This window comes from Rhincodon typus, chromosome 22 (assembly GCF_021869965.1).
Source record: "Rhincodon typus isolate 14 chromosome 22, sRhiTyp1.1, whole genome shotgun sequence".
Lineage (NCBI taxonomy): Eukaryota > Metazoa > Chordata > Chondrichthyes > Orectolobiformes > Rhincodontidae > Rhincodon > Rhincodon typus.
In genome coordinates, this window is record NC_063353.1 from 35387325 (window position 1) to 35411986 (window position 24662).

The 24662-nt window shown below is 42.0% G+C and overlaps 2 protein-coding genes across 4 annotated transcripts in view; both read left to right on the plus strand.

Moving 5' to 3' along the window:
• Positions 1–8535, plus strand: part of LOC109931229 (legumain-like) — a 22671-nt gene extending 14136 nt beyond the window's left edge. The window contains exons 5-6 of the mRNA XM_048610141.1: positions 3749–3819; positions 7047–8535. Coding sequence (XP_048466098.1) covers positions 3749–3819; positions 7047–7092 — 117 coding nt within the window. The 3' untranslated portion in view covers positions 7093–8535. The remainder of the gene's footprint in view (positions 1–3748; positions 3820–7046) is intronic.
• A 13244-nt stretch (positions 8536–21779) lies between these two features.
• tspan33a (tetraspanin 33a) overlaps positions 21780–24662 on the plus strand; it is a 42663-nt gene continuing 39780 nt past the window's right edge. For all 3 annotated transcript variants that reach the window (XM_020530560.2, XM_048610103.1, XM_048610102.1), the window contains exon 1: positions 21780–22142. In XM_020530560.2, coding sequence (XP_020386149.1) covers positions 22053–22142 — 90 coding nt within the window. In that variant the 5' untranslated portion in view covers positions 21780–22052. The remainder of the gene's footprint in view (positions 22143–24662) is intronic.

The following is a 24662-nucleotide window of genomic DNA, read 5'->3' on the forward strand; positions in this document are numbered from 1 at the left end:
GCATCCTTGGGGGGGCTCCAGTGTTGAGTGTTATCGTGGAGGAGGTGTGGTTGTCTATGTTCACTGGTTGCAGTCTATGGTCAGGAAGTCAAGGATCCAGTTGCAGAGGGCTGAGATCAGTCTGGAGGAGATAATGGTGTTGAAGGCAGAGCTGCAGTCAACGTAGATGTCTTCGATGTCCAGATATTCCAGGGATGAGTGCAGGGCTAGGGATATGGCTTCCTCTGTGGACCTCTTACATCGGTAGGTAAACTGTAGGGGATTGAGGTGGGCTGGGAGACTGGAGTTGATGTGGGCCATGACCGGCCTCGCAAAGCACTTCATGGTTATTGAATAAAAACCAAAAGAACTGCGGATGCTGCAAATCAGGAACAAAAACAGAAGTTGCTGGAAGCTCAGTCACCGGACCCGAAGCGTTAACTCTGATATTTTTTCTTCTCGGATGCTGCCAGATCTGTTGAGCTTCCATCAACTTCAGTTTTTGTACATGATTATTGAACTCCGAGCCACTGGACAGTAGTCATTAAGGCATGTTGCACGTAATTTCTTAGGTATAGGGAAGATAGTGGTATTCTTGAAGTAGGTGAGGACTTCGGCTTGTAGGAGGGAGAGGTTGAAGATGTTTTTGAATACCTCTGCCATTTGGTCCACAAAGGATCTGAGTCCTCGGCCAGGGATACCATCCAGGCCCATCGCTTTCCTTGGGTTGACTCCCAGGAAGACCAATCTCACATCTGAAGCAGTGACAGAGGGAACAGGCATGTCTGGGGCAGTCAGGGCAGGCATGACTGTGCCGCTGGCATTCTGCTCAAACCGAACATAGAAAGCATTGAGCTCATCAGGGAGGGATGTGTCTATATCCAGTATCTTGCACTGCTTCAGATTGTGAATGGCATGGATAGAGTGGAAAGTATGAGGCTTTTTCCCAGTGTGGAGGCATCAATCACTAGAGACAGAGGTTCAAGATTCGGTGGTGTAGACGGATTTAAAACAGATGTGCGAGGCAAATTTTTCCCACAAAGGGTGGTGAGTGCCTGGAATGCACTACCAAAGGAGGTGGTGGAAGCAGACGTAATAGCAGTATTCAAGAAGCACCTGGAAGAATACATGAATAGCAAGGGAGTAGAGGGATATGGATCCTGTAAATGAAGACAGTTTTAGTATGGAAGGACAAAATGTGTTGGTGCAGGCTTGGCAGGCTAAATGGCCTGTTTCAGTGCTGTTTTGTTCTTTGAGCATGTGCTACTCTTAATCCACCATTTTAGAATCATTCTGGTAAATCTACATTCCATTTCTTCCAAGGCTGTTGTATCCTTATAAGCTATGGTACCCAGAACTGCTTACAGTACTGCCAGTGTGTTCAAACCAGGTCTTTGTATAGCTGAAGCATGGTGCCTACTTTTCATATTTCATCCCTCGACACAGTAAGATGAGCAGCCTAGCCTACTCGATTATTTTCTGCTGTTGATATTTTAATGAATTGTTTATCTGGACTGTGTATGTCTCTGGTTTATCATGTACAACTTCCAATCTAAAGGAGTGTCTCCTGAATCAATAGGACTTTGACAGATTATTCAAAAGCAATATATTGCTAGTGCTGGAAAAAACTCAACAGGAACCATCTGAGGAGAGAGAAAAACAGGATTAATGTTTCAGATTGTTGACCCTTCATCTGTTCTAACCTTCAATCCTGGGAGACAAGCCATTTGGCCTTCAGGATTTGTTACTATTTAGTGCCATTATTTTCTTCATTACTTTTTTCTTTATGTCAATTTTGGTGAGTCCTTGTCCCTTACTCAATAACAGTTACTTTGGCAGGTTGACTAATTCCTCTACTGTAACCACTGACACACTATAATTATTAAACAGTCTGCTATCTCTTTATCATTGTGATCCATTGAATTATTAAAATATTTAGATTTTGAATATCTTAAATTCTTTTTGTAGCTCTTAATTACTATTTTGTCACCTTTTGTTCCTTCTGTTTTTCCCAATTGTTGGGATCTGTGCTTTTTGCACACTTTTCCTTTTAGTTTATTTTGTTGCTTGCTTCTCTAGTCATCCATGGCTTCTATTGATCTGTACAGCACTTACCTATTGGAGGCATAAAGTGGTTCATTGTATTCTCTTAATAACCATATACAGCACCATAGCATTACTGACCCTTTTCTGATTCAACATTCATTTTTAAATCAGGGTCACAGGACCAAGAGTAGGACAGTGCACTCAAATTCATTCTTTCTCTCTCTCACCCTCTGAGATCAGTTAGCTTAATAAAGTATGGCATTAAATGTAGAATATTGTGGTATGTACTGAGTTCCACATCATTTACGTTGTGTTTTATACCATTCAAGCATAACCTTCCCTTTATCAGCAAAGGCAAAATGCAAGCCATTTGTATGCCTTCTTAACCAAATTATCTATCTGTTCTGTTCCTCTTGTGTCTTGTTTGCTGTTTTCAAATGTATTACTTCATTCTTCTCAAGATTGATTTAAATTTATCATTTGTCTTCCCAAATGATCAATTCACTGATATCTCCCTACAGTCAACAGCATCACTATCAGGGCTAAAATTTGTATCGTGCAAACTTCTTAGTCATTCCGTCACAATTAAGTCTAAATCATTGATGTGTTCCATGAAAGATACAGAACTCTAAGAAATCCTATAAACGGCCTTCTGGTTTCCCTCCTGTTTGCCTGCTAGTGCATCTATGTTTATTGTTCCAATTTGGTTTGGAAAATTTTTTTTTTGGTTTACAAGGGATGGGGGTGAGATTTGTGGATGGAAATAGTTAGTAAAAAAAGTACAAAGTTTACCATTTACTTAATTCATTAAAGTAAAACAAAAAACTACGGATGTTGGAAACAAAAACAGAAATTGCTGGAGAAACTCAGCAGCTCTCCCAGCATCTGTGGGAAGAAAGCAGAGTTAACATTTCCAGTCTGGTGGCTCTTCATCAGAACTGATAGCAGCTAGGAAAACGTGGGATTGATGCTTATGTTGAAATTGGGGTGAAGTATAGGTAGGGTTAGAGACCAGAGAGAGAGATACGAAAGGGGTAGGTTAACCAGAAAATTATGGATGGCAAGCTAAGGCAGAAGAAAAGATAAGTGATAGTAAGAACTGAGAATAGGAGAAAATGGGTGAACTATACTGAATGCAACCCATATAACGTGATAATGGGCCGAGGAGTACATGAGAATGGGTGACTGCTAAAAGCAACCCATGTCATAACAGGATCAGGTGTGGGGTGAGTAAAAGAAAACATGGAAGGATGGAATCCGGCTCTAAACGCATTGAACTCGATGTTCAGTCCGAGAGGCTGCAAGGTTTTCAAGCAGAAAATGAGATGTACTCCTAGACCTCATCTCTTGGCCTCCCAACTTCAGCTTCAGCATAAATACCACTTTTTTTCTTAACAGTTAACAGTTCTGATGAAGAATCAGCAGACTCGAAACATTAACTCTGCTTTCTTCCCAAAGGAGCTGCAAGACCTGCCAAGTTTCTGCAGCAATTTCTGTTTTTGTATTCAATTCCTTTTATCATTTTAGAGAATCTCATTATTGCAACTGATGTTGACACCATGTATAATTGAGGTTGTTGACTTGCTCGCTGAGCTGGCTTGTTTTCATTTGAGAAAAAGCCAGCTCGGCAAGCAAGTCAACAACCTCCCCCACAACCTGAGCTACAGATCTTTGCCAAAACTTTTAAACCATTTATAATTGTTCATTTGTGGTTCTGTTGTAGCAGTATGAGTATGCTCTTCACCAGCTGAGTGCCTTTGTCAATTTGTGTGAAGAACGGGTCCCACTGACACGGTACAGTATTACTCAACAATTGTATACTTGGACATTAAATTAATGTTTAGCAAAAGATTTGATGTTATGAAATATTGAGAAACAACACAACATAATACAAGAAGGGTTGAAAACATAGTGGACTATTAGTGGCAAATAAACTTGAACATAAATATGGTAATGCTTTGGTTCAAAAAACAGAAATATAATTTACAAATCATAAAATACAAAACAAAGATGTAGAAAAGCAAAGGGATCTATGGATAATGGTGAATAAATGATTAAAAGCTGCATTGCAGATCAGCAAAACAATTAAAAATGTCAAAGCACGGAAATATATTTTTAGGGATTTTTAAAAATTCACTAGTGGAATATAGGCATTGCTGGCTGGGCCATTGTTTGTCACTATCCAAAGTTGCCGTAGAATCATAGAGTCATACAGCATGGAAATAGATCCTTCAGTCCAACTCATCCACGCTAACCAGACATCCCAATCTGACCAAGTAAAAACTGAAGAACTGAGGATGCTGTAAATCAGAAACAAAACAGAAGTTGCTGGAAAAGCCCAATAGGTCTGGCAGCATCTGTGAAGAGAAATCAGTTAATATCTCAGGCCAGGTGTGAGGAAGGCTCACTGGACCCAAAATGTTAACTCTGATTTCTCTTCACAGATGCTGCCAGACCTGCTGAGCTTTTCCAGCAACTTCTGTCTTTGTTTCCAATCTGACCAAGTCCCATTTGCCAGCATTCAGCCCATATCCCTCTAAACCGTTCCTATTCATATACTCATCTAGATGCCTTTAAATGTTATAATTTTACCTGTCTCCATCATTTCCTCTGGCAGTTCATTCCATACACGTACCACCCTCTGCATGGAAAAGATCCCCTTCAGGTCCTTTTTAAATCTTTCCCCTCTCAATTTAAACCTATAATTCTAGTTTTGGACTCCCCCCACCATAGGATAAAGTCCTTGGCTATTCACCCTGTCCATGCCCTTCATGATTTTATAGCCCTCTATAAGGTCAGCCCTCAGCCATTGAAAAGATAGTAGTGAGCTGCATTCTTGAACCACTGCAGTCCATTTGCTGTAGGTAGACCCATAATACCTTCCGGGAGATGCGTGGTTTCCAAGCAACACTGAAGGAATGGCTATATATTTCTAAGTCTGGATGATTTCAACTTAGAGGGGAACTTGCAGGTGGTGATGTTCTCGTGTACCTCTACCCTTTCCCTTCTGGATGGTAGCTGTTGTACGTCTGGAAGATAATGTCTTAGGAGCCATGCAGTATTTCTGTAGTGCATCTTGTAGATGGTATACACAGCTGAGACTGAGCATCTGTGGTGGAAGGGGTGAATGTTTATGGATGTGGTGCCAATCAAGTGGACTGCTTTGTATTGGATCGTGTCAAGCTTCTTGAGTGTTGTTGGAGTTGCACTCGTCCAGGCAAGTGGAGAGTATTCCATCACACTCCTGATTTGTGCCTTGTAGAGAGTGGGCAGGCTTTGGGGAGTCAGGAGACAAGTTAGTCGCTGTGGGATTCCTAGTCATAATACTAATATGGCTAGTCTAATTCAGTTTGTGGTCAATGGTAATCCCTAGAATGTTGATATTGGGGGATTCAGGGATGGTAATATCATTGGATTTCAAGGGATGTTGCTTAAATTCTGTCTTATAAAACATATAAAATATAAAAATATAGTCTGTTTCAGTGTCTGAGATAGATGACCAAGTGAGGTTATGCTAAATTTGTGTCAGACATTGGCTGGGCCACACTTCCGGTACTATAATACGCCTGGTTTCCTTACGATAAAAAGATGTACAAAAATGGTACCAGAACTAAGTGATTATAACTATGACAAAGAGAACAGGTTGGGTTTCTTTTCCTTAGAAAAGAGGAGACTTGATCATGGTCTTTAAAATTATGAATAAATCCAACAGCAAAATTAGAAACTTCTTCAGTCAGTGATTAGAATGTGAATTTTATTCATACAACTGTGGTTGAGGCAAATAGCTTAGATGCTTTCAAGAACAAACTGTACGGTCACATGAGACAAAAGGGAACTAAAGAAAAAGCTGAAAGAATGAAATGAGGCAGCTTTTTGTTTTCATGAGAAATGAAAGGGGACTCATATAGATTATAAACATCTGTGAAGAGAGATTCCGAGCTAACCCTTCAGATTAATGACCTTTCAGCGTTCCGATGAAGGATTGTTGACCTGATTCTGTCTCCACAGATGCCGCCTTACCAGCTACTGCAGTATTTTCTGTATTTATCTCAGATTTACATATAGATTAGTGAAATGCCTGTTGCTGTGCGGTATATTCTATGTAAGTTTTATGCAATTAAATTGTCCTAAAGCTTTTTACCTAAAATAAATGAGGTAAATTCAATTGTATACATGCTGAGAAGGTGTAATCATGACATGGACTAAGTGCAGATTATTAAAATGATGACAATAATACCTCTGTAAAATGAAAAACTGTTACCTCAGTTATTACAAAATTATTTATTCACCCAGAAACTGGGAAACAGGCTATCAAATTTCAGTCTAAACCAACAGCAAGCTGGGCCATCAAGCAGCGAAACTTGAACATGGCCAATTGTCCCGAAAGTCAACACATCTTTTTATTTGTTGATTCTGGCTGGCCAGATTGCAGATCTGAACAGTGGATTAATTGTAGGTAATGTATTACCAGATGTCATTACGATATGTAGTATAGGACTTGCACAACAAATTAAAAGCATTGGGAAGGATTTAATTTTTCAGTGTAAAAAAAAACTCCACACTTTGTCAAGTTGAATCTAATAAAGCTTTTTGAAAATTGGAGGCTCAATGAATCTCTCGTCTCAGAGTCTCTGTGCTGAAAGCACCAGGTCCATCAGATCATCTGATTTGGAGTAGTTGTTCATCCCTATGTGGACTTCAGTGGTACACTGGATAACAGAATAAACCAAAAGCAAAATAACGCAGAAATCTGAAATAAAAGCAGGAAGTACTGGAGTAGCAACTAAGGCAGCGTCTGTGGAGAGAGAAACTGAGTAAATGTTCCAGTTCAATAATCTTTCATCAGAACTCTGAAAGGTCATCAATCTGAAGCATTAGCTCTGAATCTCTCTTCCACAGATGCTGCCTGATTTGCTAAGCAAGTCCAGCATTTTCTGCAGAATAAATACTACTTTTAGATATCTTTTCTGTCTTTTCTCTTGGTACATGAGCTGCATTGTAATCACTTTGTCTCTGCACAGGATCAAAGAAGCAATTGACCAAATGAGCAAGAAGCTGAAGAAGTGACAGTAGAAACCCCTTCCCTCCATTTAATGGAGGCAGGCATCTCCCTCTTGTTTTATGTCTTGCAAATGGAATCAAAAAGTTTGAAGCTGCTAGGTTTTCTCTCTCTCGAGCTGCTGTTTAGGCCAGATTATTCAGAATAACTGGATGGGAGGTCAGTACTGACCAGCAAGTCACCTGATGCAAAATCAAACCACAAAGAACTCTCATACCTTCTTTTATACATAACATGCACTGAAAATATAACTGCTTAGCATTCATAAAGTAAATTCTGTTATATAACATGCTTTGTTAATGTAATACGTACTTATTTGTGATGTCAAACTCTGAAGTCTTGAGGTATGCAAAAGGTTAGACTGTTTGCCTTCCAGGCCATGTCCATTTTATATTGTGCTTTGCAGGACGGATCCTGTATCGGTGGTCCCACAAAGATAAACCGCGTGGTTTGATGGATGTACTAGTCAGGACCACTCAATTTTGTGTACAAAGGCCTACTATTGTTACTGGGGCAGTGTCTTTATTTAGATGATCAACTTATTGCTTTGGGAGGGTGAAGCATTTGATGAAGTGAGTGACAGCGTTCTGTCATCCATCTGTAAATGAAAGGAAATTTTTCAACAAAAATCGCTTGCTTGATGATTGTGTCACTTTAAAATGCCAACACTTTTTCGAGAACATGAAAAATGTATTGAGCTCAAATGTCAATGTACTGTTTGATTAATTTCACCATATTCTGTAATTTTATCTTTGCAAAATGTATCAGTTACTTCCTGAAATAATTTCTATCAATTCCTTTAGTTGTTTCATTAATACTGAATGAACACAGGCTTGTCCAGGCTTCTCCATGATTGGAGGATCTATCTTTCTATGAATTGGGCTCCCTAATGTTTCAGTTGAGTCTCTTGATTTTTGAACTTTTCAATGCAGGAGCCATTTTGCCTGGCTTAGTTCACACATCCTCTACTTGAATATTTTGGTTCAGTCAAAGTCTGTTTTCAAATAGGATCAGATCTGTTAATCTAAACTTTTCACTTGGCTTCAGAAGTTCCATTGGACTGTCCACATCACCTTTCCATTTGTCAGGGTACACAACAAAAATACTGAATGAGTAAAGGCCATTCAATCCTTCAAATTTATCCCATCCAGAGTCCACATCTGATTGGACCATCAAGGATCTCTGTCCCACATTGTGTCAAAATCCCTGCATTTGAAAATGTCAATTTCCTTTAGAGACCTCCCTCAGCAATTTAAAAGCAAAAAAGTGTCAACTCTGAAGAAGGGTCCCAACCCAAAATATCAAATTTCCTGTTCCTCTGATGCTGCCTGGCCTGCTGTGTTCCACCAGCTCCACACTGTGCTATCTCTGACTCCAGCATCTGCAGTTCTTGCTATCTCCAAGTGTCATTCATAAAACCTTGAATTAAATATCAGTTGATCTCAAACCCATTATAGGTGATTTTTTTTTTTGTTTTCTCTAATCTTGATTTTAGTGCGAGTATGCTATATATTCTCAAAACCACCCAATTTGATCTACTCTGTCCATATTTACAGCCTGCAGGGTAATGTCCAAATCAAACTGTTTATTTACTTCAGCTTCTTGATACCTTCCACTAATTTGAAGGGTCAGTCATGTCACCTTGGAACACCTTCAGTTGTTGTATCTAACCATATTTGTATCTCTACTTGTCTCTGAACTTATGGTATCAATAGAATTCATGTTTTAGCTCATATTATGAAGCCCCTGAGCTGTGATAGAAAATATCCTTTTGTTTGGAAACATCAATAATATTTTGAAACCATCTATAATAGTTACAAAGGTATGCAAAAAACCTTTTTACTAATGTTTTTCTCTTCATTTCCTAAAGTGATTGCACTTTTAAAGTGATTATGTGGCTGAGAACCACTTTAAGACGTTATGAAAGATGTTTTATAAATTTATTTGTTATCACTAATTTTGTTTTAAGTAAATGACTTGCGTATTGTTCCAATTGAGTTTGCTTGTCATCTCTCTTGCCTTCCCCATGTACTCTAGCAGCGGAGGCATGTGTTAATACATCTCAACACTGAAGCTAAGATGATCCTTAAACCTCCCAGGGATTATTGGGACCATTTTCTGTTGAATTTATTTTAAATTTACTGGTTTGGTCAGCTCTAAGAGCAGGTAAGAATGTGGGTTTTATGGATTAACTCTGAACTAAAGTCTAGCTTTTCCTTAATTTATCAGTTAACTAAAATTCACTGATTAAATTAATTATTGTTATTACAGCCTCAAAACAAGAGTATACAAGCTGAAAGCAGGTGCAGCTAGTTAATGAGGTGACTGGTTAAAACTAGCTTTCTGAGCTTGAATCAAGTTGTTTTCTTTTATGAAGCATCATAAGAGGCCTCCTCAGTGCTGCTTTGAACTTCACTGAATCCTGATTTGGGTAACAGTTTTGGTGATGAGAAGAAAGAGGTGCTCCTGTTTCAACCTGCAGTAATCGACTCTTTATTTTGGGACAGGTGAAGAAGCTGATGCGCTATTCTACTTATTAAAATTGTAACAAAGATTTTTAATATACGGTATGACAGGTCACCTGAGCTGAGTGAAATGTACAGCCTGTGGGAAGTAACAGATGCATTATGTGTCCCATTTGTAGAAAGTGTCACAAACTGCACAAGTTTGAGCTCGGCATTTCAGAACTTGTGCAGTCACCGGAGTACATCTACAGGCAGAGAATTGCATGGAAAGCATGTTTTGGTCACATTGTAGTTGGGGAGCATACAGTCAGAGAGGGAATGGGTGACTGCCACATTGTCTAAGAGAACCAGCTTGCAGTGTAGACATCTTTTTGATCTTGCTTGCCAGTAAGTTTTGCATGGTGGATACTGGTGAGGCAGTGGTTCTCCATGGGAGTTGTGTCAAGACCAAAGTCTGTGGTACCTTGGGTGACTCAGCAGTAAATGAGAAGTGGAAGAGCTTTGGAATAATGACAGGTATGACGGTACATAGTCATGAATAGTCTTTAAAGAATTATTATAGTTAACAGCAATTATTTATTCCTTCAAGGAATAAAAACCCAAAGATGTCAGTCAAGTGTGGCTAAGAAAGGAAGTTGATGATTGTATAAGATTAAAAGAAATAACTTCTAAAGTAGCAATAAAATTGAAGATAAGGATTTTAGAATTCAGCAAAGGGGGATCAAGAAGCAATTAAAGAACGGAAAAATAGAATGTGTGTGTAAATTATCAAAAAAAAATCAAAAAGGGACATAAAAGATTCTACAGTTACATAAAAAGTAACCATCGGACCAAAACAAATGTGCCATAGAATCATGCATCATTGAAACAGGCCCTCTGGTCTACAACATCTATGCCAACCAACAAAACCAAACTACACTAACCCCATTTATCTGTACATAATCCATAAGCAACTCTGCTCTGACATTCTAAGTGCTCATCCAGATGCTTCTTTAAATATTGTGAGAGTACTTGCCTTTGCCACCTTCTCAAGCAGTACGTTGTATTTCTGCCGCATTCTAGGTGAAAACATTTTTCCTCAGATCCTGTCTAAACTACTTACTCCTCACCTTAAACTTATGTATTCTGGTCTTAGGCATGTGGGTCTATTACTGAGAATTTATAGATGAGAATAGAGAAATAGCTAAGTAATTAGGAACAACAACAGAAATTGCTGGAAAAGCTCAGCAGGTCTGGCAGCAGCTGTGAAGAAAAATCAGTTAACATTTCGGGTCCGGTGACCCTTCCTCACAACTAAATAATTACTTTGTCTTCGTTGAAGTAGCGTGATAGAGCTGTGCAGCATAGAAACAGACCCTTTGGTCCTACCCATCCACACTGACCAGATATCCCAAATTAATCTAGTCTGATATGCCAGCACTTGGCCAATATCCCTCTTAAACCACTCCTATTCATGTACCCATCCAGATGCCTTTTAAATGTTGTAATTGTACCAGCATCCACCATCACCTCTGGCAGCTCATTCCATACATGCCCCTTATTTCCCTTTTAAATCTTTCCCCTTAAACCTATGACCTCTAGTTTTGGACTCTGCTGCCATGGGGGGAAAAAGCCTTGTCTATTCGCCCTATCTATGCCCCTCATGATTTTATAAACTTCTATAAGCTCACTCCTCAGCCTCTGATGCTCAAGGGAAAATAGCCTCAGCCTCTCCCTTTTGCTCAAACCCTCCACCCTGGCATCATCTTTGTAAATCTTTTCTAAACCCTCTCAAGTTTCACGACTTCCTTTCTATAGCACTGAGCCCAGAATTGAATGTAGTATTCCAAAAGTAGAATAACCAACGTCCTGTACACAACATGACCTCCCAACTCCTATACTCAATGCACTGACCAATAAGGCAAGCATACCAAACACCGCCTTCACTATCCTGTCTTCCTGTGACTCCACATTCAAGAAACTATGAACCTGCACTCCAAGGTCTCTTTGTTCAGCAACTCTCCCCAAGACCTTACAATTAAGTGTATAAGTCCTGCCCTGATTTTCCTTTCCAAAATGCAGCACCTCATATTTATCTAAATTAAACTCCACATGCCACCACTTGGCCCATCTGATCAAGGTCCCATTGTACTCTGAGGTAATCTCCTTCGCTGTCCATTACACCACCAATTTTGGTGCCATCTGCAAACTTACTAGCCATGCCTTCTATGTTCACATGCAAATCATTTCTATAAATGACAAAAAGCAGTGGACCTAGGACCAATCCTTGTGGTGCACCACTGGTCACGGGGACTCCAGTCTGAAAAAGAAACCCTCCACCACCACCCTCTGTCTCCTACCATCTAGCCAGTTCTGTATCCAAATGGCTAGTTCTTCCTGTATTCCATGTGATCTAGCCTTGCTAACCAGTCTACCGTGGGGAACCTTGTCAAACACCTTACTGAAGTCCATATGGATCACGTCCACTGCTCTGCCTTCATCAATTGTCTTCGTCACTACTTCAAAAACTCAAGTTAGTGAGACATGATTTCCACGCACAAAGCCATGTTGACTATCTGTAATCAGTCTTTGTCTTTCCAAATACATGTAAATTCTGTCCCTCAGGATTCCCTCCAACAACTTGCTCACCGTCGATGTCAGGCTCACTGGTCTACACTTGCCTGATGTCTCCTTACCACCTTTCTTAAATAGCGGCACCATGTTAGCCAACCTCCAGTCTTTGGGCACCTCACCTGTGGCTGTCGATGATACAAATATCTCAGTAAGGGGCCCAGCAATCATTTCCCTAGCTTCCCACAAAATTCCCAAAAATCAGGACCTGGTGATTTATCCACCTTTATGCATTTAAAGACTCCAGCACCAATTCCTCTGTAATATGGACATTTTTCAAGATGTCACTATTTATTTCCGCAAGTTCTCTAGCTTCCATATCCTCCTCCACGGTAAACACTAATGCAAAATACTCATTTAATATCTTCTCCCATCTCCACACATAAGTGGCCTTGATGATCTTCAAGGAGCCCAATTCTCTCCCTAGTTGCCCTTTTAGAATCATAGAATCCCTACCTTCGGCCCAACAAGTCCACACCAAACCTCCAAGCATCCCACCCAGACCCATCCCCCTATAACCCACTTAATCTACACCTCCCTGAACACTACAGGCAATTTAGCATGGCCAATCCACCTAACCTGCACACCTTTGGACTGTGGGAGGAAACCCACGCAGAGAATGTGCAAACTCCGCACAGACAGTTGCCTGAGGCTGGAATTGAACCCATGTCCCTGGTGTTGTGAGGCAGTAGTGCTAACCACTGTGCTGCCCCAGAATATATTTGTAGAATCCCTTTGGATTCTCCTCAACCCTATTTGCCAAAGCTATCTCATTTCCCTCTTAAGTATACTTTAACTGCCTTTATACTCTTCTAGGGAATCACTCAATCCCTGCTGTCTATAGCTGACACATGCTTCCTTTTACTTGACCAATACCTCAATTTTCTGTAGTCATTCAGCATTCCCTACACCTACCAGCCTCGTCCTTCACCCTAACAGGAACATACTGTCTTTGACTCTCGTTATCTCATTTTTGAAGGCTTCCCACTTCCCAGCCATCCCTTTACCTGCAAAATCTTCCCCCAATCAACTTTTGAAAGACCTTGCGTAATACTGTCAAAATTGGCCTTCCTCCAATTTAGAACTTTAACTTTTAGATCTGCCCTATCCTTTTCCATCACTATTTTGAAACTAATAGAATTATGATCACTGGCCCCAAACTGCTCCCCCACTGACACTTCAGTTATCCTGCACTCTGATCTTGGTGAGGTTTTACTTTGCCTTGATGATCATAGTTTGTTGCATTCTCTTGTTCTCTGATCAGAAATGCAAGCAAAAGTTAGCAAGAGTCCTGAAGGTTTCTGGTAAATGAGATCAGTGACTTCTGTAACAGTTAGAGCTTTACTAAATCAAAATGACTTGCAGATGCATTTTAACCATGCATTGATGCAACTTTGGTTACGAAGGAGTGACAATCCCTTGGCTTTGTAGCTTAAGATACCATTATAGCGCTTCAAAATCTGACTGAGCTATAACCTAAAGTCACTCTTGCACAGTAATGACAAATAATAAACTCTCATCTCCTTCTGTAACAAATGCTAGTTTGTAATGATTTATATTTAGTACGGGAGTGTAACTATGAGAAGAGGAATCCAATTATTCTGAAGTAGTTGACAAATTAAGTGGCAGTGGACTGGAAGCTAGCATATCTGAGAGTTCTCATAAAATAAAATAGCATTAAATAGATTTTTAATCTCTTCGGTTTCACCCATGTTGTAAAGGTGCTGAGTTATGCTGCAGGACAGATTGTTAGTCTCCTGCAATACTGTAATGAACTGGATATCCTCCATTAAGTGGCCTAGCAACTGAATGGTGGCTGGATATTCAGATGGGTCAGGTCTTTGTGAATACTTCTCATCTGTATTCACAGAGAACAAAGGCATTTGTAGCCAGGGATACCATTTGGGCTGGTGAGTTGCTACAACACATTAGGATTAATAAGGAAGAGGTATTAGAAGTTTTAATGTGCATAAATCCGCAGGGCCTGATGAGATGTATCTCAGGCCACTATTGGAGATAAGGGAGGAGATTGCTGGAACCTGCTGGGTATACTTCATTGGCCACAGGCAAAGTGGCAGATGACTAGAGGATAACTAACGTGGTTTACATGGAAAAGTTATACACAATGAATGATAGGTCCCTAGGGAGTACCGAGGAACAAAGGGACCTTGGTGTACAAGTCCATAGATTCCTGAAGGTGTCAGCACAGGTAGGGTGGTTAGGAAGGTATTTCGTCAGTATTCACGCAGGAAAAAGACAATGTAGTCGAGGAGAATACTGAGATACAGTCTATTAGACTAGACGGGATTGAGGTTCATAAGGAGGAGGTGTTAGCAATTCTGGAAGGTGTGAAAATAGATAAGTCCCCTGGGCCGGATGGGATTTATCCTAGGATTCTCTGGGAAGCTAGAGAGGAGATTGCAGAGCCTTTGGCTTTGATCTTTATGTTGTCATTGTCTTCAGGAATAGTGCCAGAAGACTGGAGACTAGCAAATGTTGTCCCCTTGTTCAAGAAGGGGAGTAGAGACAACCCTGGTAATTATAGACCAGTGAGCCTTACTTCGGTTGTGGGTAAAGTGTTGGAAAGGATTATAAGAGATAGGATTTATAATCATCTAGAAAGGAATAATTTGATTAGGGATAGTCAACACGGTTTTGTGAAGGGTAGGTCGTGCCTCACAAACCTTATTGAGTTCTTCGAGAAGGTGACCAAACAGGTGGATGAGGGTAAAGCGGTTGATGTGGTGTATTTGGATTTCAGTAAAGCGTTTGATAAGGTTCCCCATGGTAGGCTATTGCAGAAAATACGGAGGCATGGGATTGAGGGTGATTTAGCGGTTTGGATCAGAAATTGGCTAGCTGTAAGAAGACAGAGGGTGGTGGTTGATGGGAAATGTTCATCCTGGAGTTCAGTTACTAGTGGTGTACCTCAAGGATCTGTTTTGGGGCCACTGCTGTTTGTCATATTTATAAATGACCTGGATGAGGGCGTAGAAGGATGGGTTAGTAAATTTGCTGATGACACCAAAGTCGGTGGAGTTGTGGATAGTGCAGAAGGATGTTGTAGGTTACAGAGGGACATAGATAAGCTGCAGAGCTGGGCTGAGAGGTGGCAAATGGAGTTTAATGCGGAGAAGTGTGAGGTGATTCACTTTGGAAGGAGTAACAGGAATAGAGAGTACTGGGCTAATGGTAAGATTCTTGGTAGTGTGGATGAGCAGAAAGATCTCGGTGTCCATGTGCATAGATCACTGAAAGTTGCCACCCAGGTTGATAGCGTTGTTAAGAAGGCGTACAGTATGTTAGGTTTTATTGGTAGAGGGATTGAGTTTCGGAGCCATGAGGTCATGTTGCAGCTGTACAAAACTCTGGTGCGGCCGCACTTGGAGTATTGCGTACAATTCTGGTCACCGCATTATAGGAAGGATGTGGAAGCATTGGAAAGGGTGCAGGGGAGATTTACCAGGATGTTGCCTGGTATGGAGGGAAGGTCTTATGAGGAAAGGCTGAGGGTTTTGAGGCTGTTTTCGTTAGAGAGAAGGTTAAGAGGTGACTTGATAGAGACATACAAGATGATCAGAGGATTAGATAGGGTGGACAGTGGGAGCCTTTTTCCTTGGATGGTGATGGCTAGCACGAGGGGACATAGCTTTAAATTGAGGGGTGATAGATATAGGACAGATGTCAGAGGTAGGTTCTTTACTCAGAGTAGTAAGGGCGTGGAATGCCCTGCCTGCAAAAATAGTAGACTCGCCCACTTTAAGGGCATTTAAATGGTCATTGGATAAACATATGGATGATAATGGAATAGTTTAGGTTAGATGGGCTTCAGATTGGTTTCACAGGTCGGCGCAACATCGAGGGCCTGTACTGCGCTGTAATGTTCTATGTTCTATGTTCATTAGCTGGGTGTAGAATATGGGAGCAAGGAAGGTGTTGCAACTTTGATTTGGCCACAGATGGAATGTTATGTGCAGTTCTGATTGCCACACTATTGGAGGGATATGATTGCACTGGAGAGGTTGCAGATTGAGATTGACCAGAATTTTGCCAGGATGAAAAGTCTCAATTACGAGGAGAGGCTGGATAGGCCTCTCAAAAATTACTTACTGTAAAGGGAGTGCAGCAAAGTTCACCAGACTGATTCATGGGATAGCAGGTTTGTTGTATGACGAAATGTTGATTGTGTTAATTGGATTTGTATTCAGTGGAATTTAGAAGAATAAGAGAGGATCTCATTGATATGTATGAAATTCTGACAGAGCTAGACACACTGGATGCAAGGATAACGTTTCCCAGTTGGAGAGTCCAAAAAACAGTCTCTGGATACATGGCCTTTTCAGACTGAGATGAGAAATTTCTTCATTCAGATGATGGTCAACCTATGGGCTTCTCCACTGCAGAAAGCTGTGAAGGGCATGCCATTAAATATATTTTGAAATAGTTATATTTCTAGAGGCTAGCGATGTCAAGGGGTATGGGGAGAGAACAAGAGTATGACATTGGAACAGAGGATCAGTTATAATCAGGTTGAATGACACAGCAGGCTCGATGGGTCGAATGGCCTGCTCCTGTTCCTATTTCCTGTTAAGTCAGTATGGTTTGCAAGGTGGTAATACTTCTGCAACATCACTTCTCTCATCCCTTTCTGTGACACAAGCTGCAGAGACGAAATGTGTTATTGATGGAATCTTGCTATCTTTCGGAAAGTCATTCTGTAGACTAAATATACTGAAGCCTGATTTTTGCCTTTTCCTCGATCAGTCCATGGGAATGGGTGTTGAATTAGGTGATTCTACCTGCACTCCGCCTCTGTTTAAGACTATGAAATAATCAGCAGTTATTTTCAGCAAAGTGTCGAACTGCAGTTTGTCATTCTGTAATTTTTAGCCATTTTCCTTTGATCTAGAATGAAGATTTGGAGAGCACAGCAAATCAATGGAGAGAGGTTCGCAAACAAGGCCACTGAGATAAGAACTGAAGGAGAGATATGAATCAAATGATGTATTTTTTTTTCCACTAACACCACCATTAGAATGAGAGGAAAGAATTCCCAGGAAAATTGTGACAGGTTACTAAAGGCGAGGATGCCACTTGTTGGACCCACCTTTCAATACAGTTGTACTTAACAGTTTGAGAAACAGATTTAGAGTTAAAATTGGTGCAAGTGTTTTAAACTGATTAAGGGGTCAGGTTGAAGAGATAAGAACTTTGCAAGAGCTGACATAACATATTTGGACTAAGTGATTGGATTCATTGCTTGCGCTTTGCTGTGACATAGGATTGAGCAAATGTTGATTTGCACAGTCCTGTTTCTCATGTCACTAAAGCTCGACTCAAGGCAGGGCCATCATGGCATGCTGTGGAGTCAAGAGCAGTCATATCTTGGCAAGAAAGGAGAACAACTCAAAAAGTGAGCCTTGCCACTCACTGTAGTCCCAGCCCGGTTCACAATTCTGTGCCTCCTCTTTGGTTCTGATTTAAGAAGATGAGTGAGACTTCTTCATTTACCTAATGAGATTGACAATGGCCATGGAATGCTCTTTTGAGACCATAGTTATCATTCTGTCTATCTGAAGGGCAATTAGAATGGGCAACAGATGCTGGTTCTCATCCAACAAAAGGAATTTCTTTATTACTCAGTTTTTCTTGATACTACTTCCCTGCTCTTTCACTTCTTGTCATTCCTATCTCACTTTCTGTCCCTTTCTCTTTCACTGCCTGTCTCTCATTCTGTTTGTTCTTTAAGTCTTTCTCTCTCTATATATATTTCATCCTGGTTTTCTATCTCAGAAGCCTCTCTTATTTCTTACTCTCTTCAGTCTCAATGTTGCATTCAGTTTCTTCCTGTCTGTCTCTTAATGTCTCTCACTCTGTCCTTTCTTTTATCTCTGCCTCTGCCATTAGTGTTGTCAAACTTCATAACATCCAGCTTCTGAGAGTAGAGAGCCAAAGTGATGTTTTGTCACATATCACACAGAGATTGTTGATAGAAAGGATTTTTAAGGGGATTATTTTCATGGGATATTCTCAGGGCTTTCCCAGTAGGGGATCATATACAACATCATGGTATTTTAGGAGAATGCCCATTGTGAGTATTATTTATAAATTTATACTCAACTGTATTGTCCAAAACCAATGCATAAATAGTATCATTTGCAGTGGGACTACAAAGCAAATACAGAGCATTGGGAAAGGATCTCAGTTTCTTGATGTTCAATTTCCTTATGACTGATAATGCTTAGTTCTGAATTGATTTCTTTCCTCTAATTTCCTTTGATGCATTGTATCCACAATGTCTGGGAGGTGGGAGTGATCAACCAAGGCTGACAGAACCTCAAGTGATCCTTCAGATGACGTGCTCAAATTTGACCAACTAAAACTACAGATTAAGAGGACACATGGCACTTCAAATTTTTTTTCTGTTTGGCAGATTGCCTATGTTAGGCTATTGGCTTGCTCCTAGTGACAGCCTGACACTAACAGACAAGGTTCAGAGGGGTGCTTGTGGTGAAGCAGTAATGTCCCTACTTCTGAGTCAGGAAGTCTGGGTCTCTCATACTCCAGAAGCATGTAAATACATGTCTGGACAGGTTCATTAAACTGCTGAGTGACCTGGAGTACTGCAATCCTCTCTGATTTAAGGATTAAAAGGTGTGACTTGATTCAAGTATTTCATTACCAAACGTGTTTACCTTCAAACTAATTTGGACCCAGAAATGTCAGCTTTGTCTCCTTCCAACCACCAAATGTTCATAAACTGCTCACCAGATGCATTGCTAATCACCTAGAAAGAAAGGTTAATTGCCTGGACAGTTCTACAAGCCACTGGGAGTAAAATCGGAGCAGCTTTCAAAAATAGTGTCTAATGTTGATTAATTGTGAAAATATTGGAGAAGGAGAACTTTAGTTTGACTGTGCTGGTATTTGAAGACGGGAGGTTACACGATGAAACCTCCAGGAATAAGTTGAGAAACTGATTTATCAAACAGCTTACATTGCACTCAAGGTTTTGAGCCCTTATTAGGTACAGCAAATACCAGGAGCTCAATAGTGATCCATTCAATTTATCATAAAATGTGTAAATGTATTATCACCAACCTTCTGACCATCGTGACACACACGTAGCCGCAACATTTTGAGGGGGTTGGAGTTACAACAGCACCATCTCTAAACCATGATCAATGTATATTTCTATTATTCACAGGAGTAATTATTAATTTAGCTCACTGGAAAGAAAGCTCCACCCTTCACCAAAAAGATCAGGCGCAATGCAAATTTTACACCCCCAGCATGATTAAAAGAGACAACAAGGTGCAGGGCTGGATGAACACAGCAGGCCAAGCAGCATCATAGGAGCAGAAAGGCTGACGTTTCGGGCCGAGACCCTTCATCAGAAAAGGGGGAGGGGGAGGGGGTTCTGAAATAAATAGGGAGTGTGTGGGAGGCGGATAGAAGATGGTTAGAGGAGAGGAAACAAACAGGTCGAAGAGGCGGGGATGGAGCCAGTAAAGGTGAGTGTAGGTGGGGAGTTAGGGAGAGGATAGGTCAGTCCAGGGAGGACAGACAGGTCAAGGGGGCAGGATGAGGTTAGTAGGAGGGGATAGGTGGGAGGAAGAACAGGTTAGGGAGGCGGGGACAAGCTGGACTGGTTTTGGGATGCGGTAGGGGGAGGGGAGATTTTGAAGCTTGTGAAATCCACATTGATACCATTGGGCTGCAGGGTTCCCAAGCGGAATATGAGTTGCTGTTCCTGCAACCTTCGGGTGGCATCGTTGTGGCACTGCAGGAGGCCCAGGATGGACATGTCATCTGAGGAATGGGAGGGGGAGTTGAAATGGTTTGCGACTGGGAGGTGCAGTTGTTTATTGCGAACCGAGCGTAGGTGTTCTGCAAAGCAGTGCCCGAGCCTCCGCTTGGTTTCCCCGATGTAGAGGAAGCCACACCGGGTACAGCGGATGCAGTATACCACATTGGCAGATGTGCAGGTGAGCATCTGCTTGATGTGGAAAGTCTTCTTGGGGCCTGGGATGGGGGTGAGGGAGGCGGTATGGGGGCAGGTGTAGCACTTCCTGCGGTTGCAGGGAAAAGTGCTGGGGGAGTGTGGAGCGGATAAGGGAGTCACGGAGAGAGTGGTCCCTCCGGAAAGCAGATAAGGGTGGGGAGGGAAAGATGTCTTTGGTGGTAGGGTCGGATTGCAGATGGCGGAAGTGTCGGAGGATGATGCGTTGGATCCGGAGGTTGGTGGGGTGGTACGTGAGGACGAGGGGGATTCTTTTTTGGCTCTTATTGCGTGGACGGGGTGTGAGGGATGAGTTGCGGGAGATGTGGGAGACACGGTTGAGGGCGTTCTAGCGGAGGCTCGGGGACCGCTTTGCAGAACACCTCCGCTCGGTTCGCAATAAACAACTGCACCTCCCAGTCGCAAACCATTTCAACTCCCCCTCCCATTCCTCAGACGACATGTCCATCCTGGGCCTCCTACAGTGCCACAACGATGCCACCCGAAAGTTGCAGGAACAGCAACTCATATTCCGCTTGGGAACCCTGCAGCCCAATGGTATCAATGTGGATTTCACAAGCTTCAAAATCTCCCCTCCCCCTACCGCATCCCAAAACCAGTCCAGCTTGTCCCCGCCTCCCTAACCTGTTCTTCCTCCCACCTATCCCCTCCTCCCACCTCAAGCCGCACCCCCATCTCCTACCGACCAACCTCATCCCGCCCCCTTGACTGTCCCCTCCCTAACTCCCCACCTACACTCACCTTTACTGGCTCCATCCCCGCCTCTTCGACCTGTTTGTTTCCTCTCCACCTATCCATCTTCTATCCGCCTCCCACTCTCTCCCTATTTATTTCAGAACCCCCTCCCCCTTTTCTGATGAAGGGTCTAGGCCCGAAACGTCAGCCTTTCTGCTGCTATGATGCTGCTTGGCCTGCTGTGTTCATCCAACCCTGCACCTTGTTGTCTCGGATTCTCCAACATCTGCAGTTCCTACTATCCATGATTAACAGAGAGTAACATTGGACCAGATATACAATTGTATCAATTTCCAAATGGGTCAGTTCGGCTGAAATTGCTATTGTGTACGTTTCAGTTCTGACAGAGATTTTTGTTTTTGGCACTCTCTCACTGTGTAAAACGATCACCTTGATACAGGTGGAATTGGAAACCCTTCCAGGTTATTTTACTCTAACCCCTTCAGATTCTCACTTTAATTTCCTCTTCCACCATTTCCATCTTATATTTACTATACCCTCGCCCCCCATATCCCTACCCGATTCATCCTAGTTCTACTCTTCAAATTTCTTCCTCTCTCGTTGAAATTCTCTCCTTCCCATTCCCGTCTTGAAGTTTCCCCTAAATGTAACTTCCTCTTCTCAGTGGCCTACCTTCCCTACCTGAAACTATCTGAATGAGGTCACGCTGTGGTGGTGAAACAGGTGAAAAGCAGCCGCGAACCTGCTGGCTGAATACCCGCCTATTGTTACGCGCTGTGATGGGCATGTTCAACGAGCTAATGGGAAGCATGGATTGGCGAGGCCGATCCAATAGGATAGAGCAGAAGGCGGATCGGGGGTGGTGGTGGTGGTGGTGAGGGAGGAGGTTGGATCCCTTGCGGCTCTGTTCAGGTTCGGTTGTTTCACAGTGCCGGCCCACCAGTTCAGGGGAAGGCGGATACGCCACTTACGAGGGATTTTACCCTGCGCCTTTGTGAAAGTGAAAAAAAAACATCACCGCTGAGTAGCGCCAGTGAATTTGATCTTGAGCCTGTCGGACAGTCAGTGCAATCGGAAGATGCTGCTTTAATCCAGTTTAATTTCTGCTGCGGGATCTTTTCCGATTCAGTTTGTGAACAATTGCACCTTTAATCCAGGGGGGTCCTAACTGGCCATGGCTCGAACGCGGACGCAGGGAGAAGATTTCACCTTCGTCAACCCCGTGGTTAAATATTTACTCTTTTTGTTTAACATGCTGTTCTGGGTAAGTGACTCCTGTCCACTATTTCACGTTTAAACTCGTCTTGATTTATCTCTGGTTTTCTGCCTCCTCAGTCTCTGTGTTCATTTTTTTCTCCTAAACGGCTGCAAACTTGCAGCTAGGCAACCTGTCCTCCTCCGTAGTCCAGGCATGTTCAGCTAGAGACTAGCTGGAGCACTACAGGCATTTCGTGTTTCTGATCCCCTCCATTTCATTATAAACATTGTCAGGCCAACCACCCGGGGATTTCAACGCACCAGTATTCAAGGAAATTTTTTTTAAAAAAACCCGGAGGTCCCCTATGTTTCGTAACTCGCGTGCGGACTGTTGGCAGCTTTCTGGGATTTCCCATTACTCCTCCCCCAGACATTGTAAAATTACAGACTTCTTTGAAAACACTCTTTTCGAATTGAATGAAGACCGATCCTCAGCCAAACCTCCAAATCGTTCCGTCACCAGTTCATTGCATCAAAAAACCCAACGTCCCACGAAAACAATGTTTACCAAAATGATTGCAGCTTCTACTAGACACCTTGGTATCTGAATCCCAGATTCAACACCTGACACTAAAGTGACGAGCTCTTGTGACTATTTACGTTGAGTAAATATCAAACATCCATCTGTTGACCTTTTCATCTCTCCCGGATTAAAGAATACTTGTATTTACATACCGCCGACCATGCGTTATAGCCAATCCAGTGAAGTACTTTCTGCAGTCTCGTCGCTGTTGTAGGCCAAGTTGCACACTGCAAGAATTCACAAACAACAATATAATAAATGTTATTAACTGTTTACCTGAGAGGAGCCGTTTGATTCCATGAGATGCGCGGGCTTGCTCCTGACATTGGGCCCATCCCACTTTAGACTAAAGCGGAGTGCTGCAGTTGCTGGAAATATGAAACAAATGCAAAATGTTGGAAATACTCAGCAAGTCAGCATGTGCAGAGAGAAAAACATAGTTAACACGTCTGGACTGTCACATTTCATCACCATTTAGAGGGTGTTGGCTTCCAATCAGAACCAGGCAAATGTTTGCCCATGTTTAAAATTTATTATTTCATGCGTTGTGGGCACCAGTGGCTCAACAAATATTTATTACCCAGCCCAGCTACCCTCCAGAATGTGGTGAGAAGGTGGGGCACTGCACCTTGACTGCTGCAGTCCACCAGAGTGCCATTAGGAAGTTCCAGGATTTTGACCCAGTTACAGTAAATGAACAGTAATGTATTTGTAAGTTAGTTCTGTGTGCATCTTGGAGAGGAACCTGCTGGTGGCGGTGTTCATGTTTTTGGCTGCCCTTGATGTTCTAGAAGGAGAAGGTCACTGATTTGGAAGGTGCTGACAAAGGAGCCTTGGTTAGTTGCTGCAGCTCTTCTTTTAAGAGGCTGCTGTGCGTCAGTGATGAAGGTTGTGAATATTTAAGACTGTACATGTACTACCAATCAAACAGATTACGTTGTCCTCGGTTCTGAGCATCACGAATATTGTCAGAACTGCACCCATACGGACAAGTGGAGAGTATTCTATCACACTGAGATGGTGTACAGGCACTGGGGAGTCAGTAGATGAGTGAAATTCTCCATCTCTGATCTGCTGTTGCAGCCACAGTGTTTATATGGCTGGTCTGGTTTAGTCTCTCTGGTTAATGGTAACACAAAACAGTAAGGCCATCGATAATGGAGGGAAAGTTAGTTAGACTCTCTTGTGTTAGAGATGGTTGTTATCCGGCAGCTGTGGCACAAATATTACTTGCCACTTATCCAAATTTCCCAAGTCTGAGTACAGTCTAGGTCTTGCTGCATTTGGCTGTGGACAGTTTCAGTATCTGAGGTGTTGTAAATTGTACTGAACATTGTGCAATCATCTGCAAATGTCCAACTTCTGACCATGAAATGGATGGGAAGTCATTGAAGCAGTTTAGGATTGCTGAGCCTAGGACACTGAGTCAGCAGTGGGACTGGGATATCTTCCCCACAGATTAACTGAGCTGAATTATTCAGTTCAGTCCATTTTACCTGATGATTATTACACGCAGCTACAAATCCTTCGATACACTGTGCTTCAGAAAATTATCAACAACTGTAGAATTTTGCCTTTGGTTATTCTGGTCTACCTTTGGCTGGCTTCCCATGCTTCAGCAGAGTGGGGTCACAGAACTTTGGGCTTGTAAGAAAATAAAACATTCTTGACATGTTCCTAACAACTTGCATATGTTTTGCAGGGTCTTTAATATGTTTGACAGAGTAAAAATATCAGTTTAGTCTCCTAAAGTGGACAAGATCATAGCTTGTACAGTGAGCAAGGTGTACTGGATTGGAAGAAAGGCTGCTTCACATTCGAGTTTTGGGGCTCGGGTCATTGGTGTACAAGTGCTCCAGCTACTACCACAGAATCTGGACTTTTACAAGGATGAACAAAAGCACCCCACAAGGAATGTTCCTTCCTGAAAGCAAATGAAAAGGGAAGAATAGATTTTGGTTCTTAAATTGTGCTATATGTGTTAAGAAATGATCTGGCAAAGGC